This window comes from Festucalex cinctus, chromosome 3, assembly GCF_051991245.1.
Source record: "Festucalex cinctus isolate MCC-2025b chromosome 3, RoL_Fcin_1.0, whole genome shotgun sequence".
Classification (NCBI taxonomy): domain Eukaryota; kingdom Metazoa; phylum Chordata; class Actinopteri; order Syngnathiformes; family Syngnathidae; genus Festucalex; species Festucalex cinctus.
The window spans coordinates 28638129-28650245 of record NC_135413.1 but is presented as its reverse complement, the minus strand read 5'-3'; the positions used below and the strand labels follow the sequence as shown (position 1 = coordinate 28650245).

At 37.3% G+C, this 12117-nt stretch overlaps 1 protein-coding gene across 1 annotated transcript in view; it reads left to right on the top strand.

The window, feature by feature from the left end:
* The window catches only part of plxnb2b (plexin b2b), a 221873-nt gene extending 216807 nt beyond the window's left edge, over positions 1–5066 (top strand). The window contains exons 35-38 of the mRNA XM_077517377.1: positions 264–328; positions 423–498; positions 1899–1973; positions 2966–5066. Coding sequence (XP_077373503.1) covers positions 264–328; positions 423–498; positions 1899–1973; positions 2966–3070 — 321 coding nt within the window. The 3' untranslated portion in view covers positions 3071–5066. The remainder of the gene's footprint in view (positions 1–263; positions 329–422; positions 499–1898; positions 1974–2965) is intronic.
* The last annotated feature ends 7051 nt before the right edge of the window (positions 5067–12117 follow it).

Genomic DNA, 12117 nt, shown 5'->3' with positions numbered 1-12117 from the left:
GCCAAAGCACGCACCCAAAAAATGTAGCGCCACGTCAATGAGTGTTGAAATATGAAAACAATTCTTTCCATTCTATTTCATTATGTTGTTACTCTATGTTTTTATGAAGTACAATACTGTTGAACCATTTATTTTGTAATGTTTGAACAATCAGGGACTGGAATGGATGAGTAACATTTCCAGTTTGAGTATTTGAGTTATGTACGTGTCAAGGAACAAAACGACATCACAAGTGAAAGCACCGCCGTTGTTTGTATGTGCAGGACTCCCCGAGTAACAAACTTCTCTATGCAAAGGAGATCTCGACCTACAAGAAGATGGTGGACGAGTAAGCGCCGTCAGCAATTTCACCGTCGCAGATGTTGCCGAACCGTCCGTGTCTGAAGCGTGCGTGCGTGCGTTTTTGTGCGTGTGTGCGGCAGTTATTACAAGGGCATCAGACAGATGGTCCCCGTCAGTGACCAGGACATGAACACTCATCTGGCAGAGGTCTCACGGGTAAGGAAGACCCGCGCACACACAGACGCCATTTTTTTTTCCCCCTTTTTGATTACGCTGCTAATACTGGCGGTGAAAAACATGCACGTGATGCAAAGCCAAGGTTAGCTTCGAGACAGTCAAAAATGGTTTTTTTAATGATTTAACACTGGTTAATAAAAAAAATAAAATAAAAAAAAAAGAAAGAAAAGAAAAGCACTAGAGATAGACCGATATGTTTTTTTGTTTTTTTTCTTCCCAGGGCCAATACCGAGGCCGATAACCGATTAGGGCTGGAACGCTATCCAAACATCACTATACGATATTATCATGATATGAACGTCACGATAGGATAATTATCACAATATTGTGGGAAGGTTGGAGAAACTTAAAAAAAAAGGTCACATTATTGTAAACAAATGAGCTCATACTAAAAAAAAACAAAAAAAAAACATACGCACAATTATGTCTTTGTGCATTACAGCAATGCATATAAATAACCTACAATCTCTAATAACACCTAATATTGAGTCACAAGCATATTACGTTCCCCTTCATCTGACCAAAAGCATGGATTTTAAACATAAAAGGGCCAAAACATCCTTGTGAAAATTAAACTGCACTAAAAAAAAAACTAGCCACCAGAGGGTGCAAGAACTGTACAAATGGAAATCAACCTATTTTTTTTAAAGTGTTTCTTTTTATTATCGTGACATGACGATGATGATATATTATGGCCGTTTTAATATCGCAATATCACGATATTGCCATTATCGTTCCATCCCTATAACTGATATTTGAAGCCGATATTCATTTTTAGTAAAAAAGCAAAATATATTAGTCTTTTTTTTTTTTTATACAAATACCAATCTTGACTTTGTTGATGTGGAAAGCATGTTTATTGAACAATTTTTCTGACTTTTCAAAATGTAGAATTTTTTTATTTTTTTTTTTTATGTATTTTTATAATCCTAGACAAAATCCTTTTAAATTTCTACCAAAAATGGTCAGGGAGCCCCAAAGGTTATCAGTACGTCTTAAAAAGTAAAATGGAAACTTAAACAAGTTAATACCTTAGATCTCTATAGTTTTCTACACTAAATATTCTTTTCAAAAATCAAAAATAAAAATGCCTGAAATCTTAAACTTTCACATTTCAGAAGGTTCCCAGGGTCAGCAGCATCTCTTATAAAGTTAACTGAAAATTTAAATAAATAGTTTCCTGAGATTAAAATGGTTTACGTTTTATCGGCCTTCAGATTTTCAAAAGAGGCCGACACCGATATTCGTCAAGATGCCCGATATCGCCCCTCAAAAGTGGACATATTTCCGTGCTCAAGTTGAAGTGAAGTTTACGTTTCGTCCGGGTTGAGCCTTCTAATTGCTCCTGTTGTCGTTTGTTGTTGCTGTTTTGCGGCCAGTCTCACACGGACAAGCTGAACACACAAGTGGCTCTCCATCAGCTGTACCGCTACGCCAGCAAGTACTACGACGGGGTAAGAAGCCCAAAGGCGCTCTATTCCACTCAACGCACCACTGCCCGCTTTTGTTATTGCTTCCCCCCCGCCCCGCCCGCCACCCACCACATCTTGCTTGACATGCCTGAAGAGTGATTGCGTGCAATTTTAATTGGAATCATTTCTCTAGGATGTGAATTGGAAAATTGCTCTCGGGGAATTGATTTTTTTTTTTTTTTTTTTTTTCCCGTTCTTCTTCTTCTTCTTATGTTTTAAAGTGTCCATTGTGTGTTGCCACTTGAGGTCACAAAAGAAGGAGGAATCAACAAAAGCTAATGAAGAAGTCGGATTAAAATTTAAATTAGAGCTGCAAGCGAGGCCTGACATCCCCACGAGTTGGGTGTTGAACACACAAAGTTTGAAGGAAGCCAAAGCTTTGGGGGCCAGATTTAATTTGTGGCTTATTTTTAGTTGTTTTGTTTATTTGTGTTGTGCAGCAAACAGTTATCATGAATAGCTGGTGAGAGGAGCCGTCACATTAACTCATTTGCTCCCAATAACGTGTAAATACGTTTTTTTTAATGTTCTGAGTGTCCCAAAGACGTATTTATACGTTTTTTTGTTTTTGTTTTTTTTATGCCAGAGCATACAGAAGGCTTTGAGTCAGCCTCTCAACTGCAAAGAACGGTTGCAGAAATGGTAGTTATTACACAAACGGCCAGCAGGTGGCAGCAGAGCAAAGGAGATCAACCGGGGCCATGTAGAAAAAAAGCTCAATCACTTAGCTCTCTTCTAATGCTAATTGCTGCAAAACAGAAACAGATAGAAACATACTTTTTTTTTCCTCATGAAAGAAGAGACTTTAATCTTTCTTTTGATAGGTTCCATGCTTTTATAGCCATAAAACATAATATTCTGTGGGCCTTGCAAAATCAGTCAAAATCCAGTAAAACAAGCCGGGAGCGAACGGGACTGCTTCTGTGAAAATGGCTGCGAGTGAATGAGTTAATAATAAACATTTCATTTCCCAGATCATCTCATCCCTGGACGAGGACCCGGCGGCGCAGAGTAAGCAGCTGACCCTGCGGCTGCAGCAGATAGCAGCCGCCCTGGAAAACAAAGTGACTGATCTCTAAAACGGTGCGGACGGAGACGGGTCGGGAGAACCGGTGGGATCCCGCCAGGTGACGACAGGGGCTTATTTTTTTGTCTTCTTGTTTTTTCCCGCTTTGATACATCACAGAGAGACGGCGGTGGCGTGTGCGTTATTGCCCTGGGACAATATTGTAATAATAATAACGTTCTCCTGTGTGGCGTATCATTGAAATGCATACGGAGTTGATGATGTTAGACTATCAAAAAAAAAAAAAAAGAAAAGACGAAGGTACGCCTTAAAGCTTACTTGCCAAACCTCAAGCACGCCACGCGAGAGAAAGAAGTAAGCCCCTGTGGCAGGGGATAATCAGATGTTCAATTCCTTTCCCTTCTGAGAATTGTATGATCTATTTTTTTTAAATCTGTCTTTATCGCTGAAAAAAAAAAAAAAGAGAGCTTTATAAGGAAACACACAGACAAAATGTTTTTAAAAATGGATCACCCGGATAGTGTTTTTACGTGTTCGGAGAGCGGCTGGTTTTAACGCGTTTGCGGATATGCGTGCACACGGGATGCCTGAAGTCGGGCGCGAGGGGCCGAGAGGCGCCCGTCAATGGACCGCCCCCCCAACACCCACATTGACAGGAGCTCGCGCCCCCACCAAAGGGTCCTCGCACAAGGACGACGCACAGGCTCTTATGAATGACGGCTCGACAGTACGTATCTCTATTTTTTAACGTCGCTTATTTTTGAAGCCGTGCGTGCTTTGTGGAAGCCGCTCGACAGCACAGTCGGTCTCCCTTTAGTGTCCAGTGCCATGGTACATTCCACGTCAACAACAAAGCACAGAAGAACATTTCAATCATTATTATTATTTTTTTCCTCTTTTTGGTTTGTTTTTTGCTGCTATCTTAATATTTTTCATTCACATCAGCCCTTGAAATGAGCTACCATCAAATCTCATCAACTTACAAATACCGCCAGAATTTAGTCGGGGTTTCACTTGTCGCGAGGTCAAAAATCTAATTGCAACAAACCACATCATGTCGCATATCAAATTAAAGGTCTTGGTAAAGGCTTTCCAAATGTGTAATTATTTTGTCAATAAGCTTCCATGTAATGACAAAAATAACCTTTTTTTTTTTTTTTTTTTTTTTGCTTGAAAAGGTCACCTATATCCATCTATCGACCACTACAAGCAAATCCTGCTAAATTCTGGCGAGGACAGGCTCACGAATCATATCCGCCTGTTCAGCAGTAGAATAATAGTACGTTTTGTATTTGATTATTAGTATTAAGATGAATCCTGTGCCATTTTTTTTTTGTATGTATATCTGTTGTCCAAATATTCATCAAGCATCCTGCCTCTTGAAGCTATGTAATAGCCCTTTGCTGATTGCTGTCAGTAATCTGCCAGATATGCAGTTGCTACGTAACGCGGTACATAATGAACAAAATGGCTTGTAAATATTCCTTAAATTGTCTTTTTTTTATTATTATTGTGTGAAAGCAGGGTGGGGCCAGTCGCTGTGACGGGTATTTTTCATCTGGAAAAGGGAGGCCGATGATGATGATGATGTCATTGAGGACCTGACCATTGTTGTACGAGTACGTGATAACGGTTGAGTGTGTACCATGGTTGTGTGTGCACCTTTTTATAATTCTGTTTTGTGTGTACCTCATTGTGTGTGTTTGTGTGGGCATCATACCATGGTTGTACCTGGCTATTGCTTTGTGTATGTGTGTGTGTACCTGATCACGGTTGTGTATATACCTTGAAAAGGTAGGGTATGCGCCCGACCTTGGTTGTGTGTGTACCTCCCCACAGTTTTGTGTATATACCTGACCATGGTGGTGTGTGTACCTCACCGCGGTTTTGTGCGTACCTGACTATGGTTGGGTGTATACCTTACTATGGATGTGTATGTACCTTACCACGGTTGTGTATATACCTTGAAAAGGTAGGGTATGCACCTGACCTTGGTTGTGTGTGTACCTGGCCATGGTGGTGTGTGTACCTCCTCACAGTTTTGTGTACCTGGTTGGATGTATACCTTACTATGGATGTGTATGTACCTTACCATGGTTGTGTATGTACCTGACCATGGTGGTGTGTGTACCTCACCACGGTTTTGTGCGTGCCTGGTCATGGATGGGTGTATACCTTACCATATAGAAACAAACATGATCAGGGACACACAACCATGGCAAGCAAGGTATGTACACAGCCATGGTAAGGTACACACACAGACATGGTATGGTACAAAGAGCACCACGGTAAGGTATACACCCAACCGTGACTAGGTACGCCCACAAAAACATGGTCCTGGTACATACACATCCACGGTAAGGTACATACACAGCCATAGCAAGGTATACACCCAACCATGACCTGGTACACACAAGAAAAGATGGTGAGGTACCCACACCACCATGGTCAGGTACATACACAACCATGGTCAGGTACATACACATCCATAGTAAGGTATACACCCAACCATAGTCAGGTATGCACAAAACCGTGGTGAGATACACACACCACCATGGTCAGGTACATACACAACCATGGTAAGGTACATACACACACCTTGCCATGGTTGTCTGTGTACCTGACCACGGTTGTGTGTGCACCTGGCCTGTCTAAGGTGATGTTGGAACCAGATGATGGTTGTGTGTAGCTGTGGAGACTACCAAGCTCCAGAGACCTCTGAGAATGTTAAACCTTGCCTTTTTTTGCGAGGGTGGGTGGGGAGTTTGGGGGAGGCTGGAGTACACGGACCCCAAGCCTACCTGTCCCGCCTTGCTGTCTCAGCACGCCCTGACATCCAGAACAACAGCACTTGGCCCCGCCCACCTAACCTAACACCCCCCCTCCAGACTCTCAATCTGACGGCATCCGCCCCGGGGGGGACTCTGTTGACTCTTCTGACTGGCAGAGTCGATGCAAGAAGCTTCTTTCAGAGCCTTTCTTTGACCAAAAATGTGCCTTATTGAACAGGATGATAAATATAATGTTTCTAAATTATTCTCTCGGTAACCTATGATGACGATAGTGCTATAGACACAGCAATGTATTTGGACTCGTGATGTCGTGTGTGCCGTCTAAAATGCTATAGATGCCCTGCTGCAGCAGTGTGTGCGCGTGCGTGCGTGCGTGTGTGCCAATTAGGGGTGCGAATTGCGATATTTTACTGATAGTATCACGATACAGCAATATTTCATTTTTTTTTGCAGTGGTTCTCAAAGGTTTTACACCTAAATTGCAGCTCCCAAAAAAATCTCCAAATTATCTGAAACGCTTATCCTCACAAGGGTCGCTATGGAGTATTTTTTTCCCCCCTTATGACATTTTATATATCAAAAGTACTTCAGATAGTGATGTTTGATATCATTTTGTTTGACTGATACCAGTGTGAGTATTCACCAATGACTTTGATATATATGATTTCATTTATCACAATGACAACAACAAAAATTGTGAACAAAGACATTTATTTCTGACGCAGATGATGATTTGATGTGTCAAACAGCTGCAGTATAGCGCCAACTACTGGCAAGGAGGACTTAATGTCAATTTTTTTTTTTTTTTTTTTTTTTTTTTTTGGTGGCTGGTATTGATACCAGTATTGGGACACACCCATCTCTATTGGTACTCGGTAGTACTCTGATGAAATCCCTAGTAAAAATATTACTTCGGGATGGTCCACGATCTCTCGTGGCCGTTTGTTTGTTTTTTTGTTTTTGCGGGCTCGTCTGGGATTTTTTTTTTCTTTCTTTCTTTTTTTTTCTTTTTCTTTCTTTTTTTTTTTTCTTCAAAAATAAACGGATTGTGGATCGTAACATATCCAAATAAATATTTTGGTAACAGACATTGTTTTAAGACTAATTGCTAAGGTATTGATTTTTTTTTTTCTTTTGCGTATACCAGGAGCCCGTGTACCATCCTTTGAGAATCACTGCTATATTGGAAGAAAACCATCTTCGGTACATAATCGTATCTACCTGTATGTAAGATAGGTATTGTTGACAATATATATATATATACAGCGAACTGATATCGGACACTTTAAAGCCGGTATCGATAGCGTATCCCACCCCCGACTGCCGATAGGCTGACTACATTTCATGGTGATTTCTTTGATGGTGGCAGTGTTGATATGTTTCTTTTGGGTGTCTGTGGTGTGAGCTTTGTAGGCCAAAAAACAAAAAAACAAAACAAAAAAAAAAGAGCCAAATTTGGATTTTCCCGTTCAAATGTTTAACATTCCTGAATAAATCCAAACACGTGAGGTGCAGGGGGTCGGGTTTTCTTCTGTAGACTTGCGAGTAGAGCGCAAAATTGTACCAGTGGTGTTTTTTTTTTTTTTTTCCACCCTGTGTTTTCTTGGCTATTCCACAGTGTGTGCAATTCAAATGACTTCTAGCTATTACTCCACAAATGACCTTTCTTACTGCTGTGCAGTTATTATTTTTATGATTTCTTGTTTCCTATACTGTATCAATCTTTGTAAAACATGTTGAAATACTGTATTCTGACTGTATACTCCTATGCATTGAGTCCTGGAAGAAAAAAAAAAGAAAAAGAAAAGAAAAAAAGCTGTTGTGTTGAGTCATTTTTTCCCCCTCTAGTCTAATTGAATGTTGTCTTATTGTGAAAGAAGTGCAGCAGTCTAAGCGGCTTGGGGTTTTGTACCTGATCTGCTTGTGTTAATTTAATTGAACCAATGCGGCATTGTGTGTGCGTGCGTGCGCCCGCGCGTGTGGATGGAGCTCTTACAGCCGGATTTCATCATGCGCTCCTGTGCGAATCAACTCGGAGGCCAATATGCCCTTCACGTGGCCCTGTGTTTCTTTTCACTTTTCCAATGGTGATTGGCTTCAATTGGAAGTCTCTCCCCGCCCATGCATATTGCATGATTTACATTCACCTTGGCCGCCCACTCGCGTTTGCCACACGGCCAATTTCTTTTTGAAGTTAACCGGTATTTATACAGCTCATTCCAGCGCCTCGAATTCACGCAGGAGCCAACGCGCGCAACCTGGACTTGCAGAAATAATAAGTTGAGAATAATTTCATTCAGATAAAAAAGAGAAAGTGCCGCTTTATGATGCAGCAGAACCTTGGGGATGTATGCAAGGGATGGGCGACTGGTAGCTTAGCCTCCACTTCTCTGAGTGGCCACTTGATGTATTTTCAAAATAATATATATTTTTTTATTATTATTAATTATGTTTCCTGTACTGCAGTGGACCACTCATGGTTCAGCACCTGCTGATTTTTTTCTCTCCAATTTTTTAAAAATCTCTTGTTTTTTATTGGCAGGCACACAACCATCATTCTTTTGGGAGAAATAGCAAAATATAGTGTAATCATTTTTCAAATACTTGTTTCCCAAAACAAAATCCCCCAAATTTTCCCAATGTATTTCTATGTAGTTTTATTTTATTTTTTTATTATTAATATTTTACTGAGGTTTTTGTTTTGTTGTGTTTTTTAATTGCAGGTTTATCACCTTTTTTTTCTAATATATTTTTAGATTTTCAAAAACAAGCAAAAAAAAAATCCCCAAATTTTTCCCAGTGCATTTTAATGGATTTTTAGTTTTTTATTATTTTATTTATTTATCTGTATCTTTTATTTATTGTTAATATTTTATTGTTGTTTTTTTTGTGTTGTTTTATTGTAGGTTTAATCATCTTTTTTTTCCAAATATTTTTGGGGGGGGTTCAAAAACAAACAAATCAAACAAAAAAAAATCCCCAAATTTTTACCAATGCATTTCAGTGGGCTTTTATTTTTATTATTTTTTTATTAGTATATTTTATTCATCATTATTTTATTGTTTTGTTTTGTTTTTTGCAGGCTTTTCACTTTTAAAAAAAAAAATAATTTTTGGGGTTTTCAAAAACAAACAAATCAAACAAAAAAAAATCCTCAAATTTTCCCCAATGCATTTCAATGGGTTTTTATGTTTATTATTGTATTTATTAATATTTTTATTCCATCCATCCATCTTCTTCCGCTTATCCGAGGTCGGAATATTTTTATTTGTCATTAGTTTTTTTATTATTATTATTATTATTATTTTTAATTGCAAGTCAAATATTTTTTTGAGTTTCCAATAATAACAACAACAACAAAAAATCCCCAAAATGTTCCCAATGCATTTCAATGGGTGCCAATTATATGTGGGATGGGTAAGTCAGACCTTTTAAAGATCAGTGATCGGCAAATCATCCCAATTCTGTTTTTATTTGTTTTACACAACGTCTCAACGTCAAATGAATCGGACAACTCGGCCCCAACAAACAGCCAAGAAACTGAAACTTTCCTTCTGTACAGTTACAGTGAATGCATGGACTCTCCCACACACTCCAGGGGGTTCCCTGTGGGGTGCACACCACCATTTGAGAATCCCTGCGTGTTCCATTTTACAAGGCCAAGTTAAAACTTGACATGTTTATTTACCTCCCACTTGCATTCTTCTCATATTTTGAGCGCCGCTGCCTCCAATAATATTGTCAGTCTTCATAAAGCACATGAGGCGGTTTAATAAAAAAACAAAGCTTGGCGAAATGAGTTGAGAATATAAATAGCCGCCCGGCATCCCTGTCGTCCGCGGTGAAGGTTGACGAATGGCTGCGAAAACATTAATTAGGCGCTGACAGCTTAGCATGAAATGGGAATAAAGAAAGATGAGGGGCCCAAATTGCCTCGTATTGACTTCCTAACGAGCGCGAGCGCCTAGCGGAGGATCGCTGACGCATCGACGCGCGCTTTTGAAGAGGTCAGGAATTCTTCTCATTGGGTTGGCCGGCGCCAAACTCAACTCGTTACTGGCCGATTAATTGGACGGTTTCAGGTCTTTTTAAAATCGGCAAATATCGTGTGATTTGTGCTTTGTTTTTTTACACATTACAACGTAAGACAAGGACAATGATATTCAAACATTCACAGAAAAAATAAATATATATATATATATATATATATATATATATATATATATATATATATATATATATATATATATATATATATATATAGGAATAAGCGTTCTAGAAATATGCATATGCAAAATGCATCAGAAAAATACTATATATATATATATATATATATAGTATTTTTATTATTTTATTTATGAGATTTTAGATTTTTTTTTTAGTTTTATCACCTTTTTTTCAAATAATTGTTGGGGTTTCCAAAAACAAACAAATCAAACCAAAAAAAATAATTTATATATATATATATATATATATATATATATATATATATATATATATATATATATATATATATATATAATCTAGTATTTTTATTATTTTATTTATAAGATTTTAGATTTTTTTTTAGTTTTATTACAGTTTTATCACCTTTTTTTCAAATAATTGTTGGGGTTTCCAAAAACAATCAAATCAAAATATATATATATATATAATTTTAGTTTATATATAAACTTAATATAGTATTTTTATTATTTTATTTATGAGATTTTAGATTTTTTTTTTTAGTTTTATTACAGTTAACTTAATATAGTATTTTTATTATCTTATTTATGAGATTTTAGGGTTTTTCTTTAGTTTTATTACAGTTTTATCACCTTTTTTTCAAACAATTGTTGGGATTTCCAAAAACAAACAAATAAAAAAAAATAAAATAAAAAAATAATAATTTATATATATATATATATATATATATATATATATATATATATATATATATATATATATATATATATATATATATCATAAATTGGTTATCCACATTTTATTCTGCATCAGCCTAAAAAAAAATCCATATTGTCAGGCCCAATTTGTTTCAACCAAGTTCGATTAACTAAACATGCAGTATCTGTGTCCATATGCACATTAATACATTTAATAATCAGCACCTCTGGGGGCTACGACATTGATTTTTTTTTTCATGTTTTTGTCCTGTTAATAGATAAATATTGATTTTTGCCTGCTCCAGTTGATGTGCGTGTCACAGCTGCATGCAGTTAAGTTGCGCTTTTATATAATATTGACGCTCCCTATAATCGTATGATTGTGGTGGTTCGACTATATGAGGTGGATGAAGTCAGGTAAGTCACCTGGACTTTCGAATCGCACACAATTCCAGTTGTTTTCAAAGTGTTTCAGTGCAAATGAGGACAATTACAGACGGCCTCCTTCCTTCAACAGCCAGCCTCTCCTTCTGCACAGGACGCTTGTTTACCAGCTGGCAGCCTTTCACCTCCACCTGCTTCCAAACATTCTAATTAGACATTTCTCTGATTTTTAAGGGCTACCTTTGGGGGAAGAGCGAGGCAACTCGTTAGATGAATAATATATAAATGCATGTTCAGATGCTTGCTTGCATTTTAATCAAATTAGATTTGGTTTCTTTCATGAGTCAGCTACATGCAGTCGTCTCTGATGATTGCATATTATGGAGTCTTTTTTTTTTTTTTCTTTCTTTCTTTTTTTTCCCAAAAGATGATTGGGTGTAATGTTTCACATTGACAAGATGTAAATTGTAGAAGCTATCTGAAATAATTACATTGCAATTCTTAATGGTGCGGCGCTCACGTGTTTTTTAAACTTTTTTTTTTTTTTTTTTTTTTTAAATCAATTGATCTAATTTGTTCTCTAATTCAATACTCTAATTGGTGAGTTCTCGTAAATAATAGAAAACACACTAAAATACAAAAAAATCCATGTACATTGATGAAACAAATATGTTTTATTTGTATTAAGTACAAATCATGTTCAATGAAAATTGTTTTATTACATGGTACATTGGTTAATAATTTAATATCCTCATTTACGAATGTCCAAATGATTTTAAAAAATGTAATCATATTGATACCAATTGCAATTTAAAAAAAATATTTAATGCACGCAAAGTAATACTTTGTTTTTAAATACATGTACAGTATTTCAACTGAGTTTTCAAGTCTACAATTTTTTTTGACTGCGCTTGAATGCATCGTTGCCAAAGCGGGGTATACGACTGACGGAGCTGACCAATCAGTGTGGCCTATTCAAGAACTCAGCCAATCGAGGCCAGCATGACTTTTTGTTGTCCAATCACTTTCAACGAGGTTCC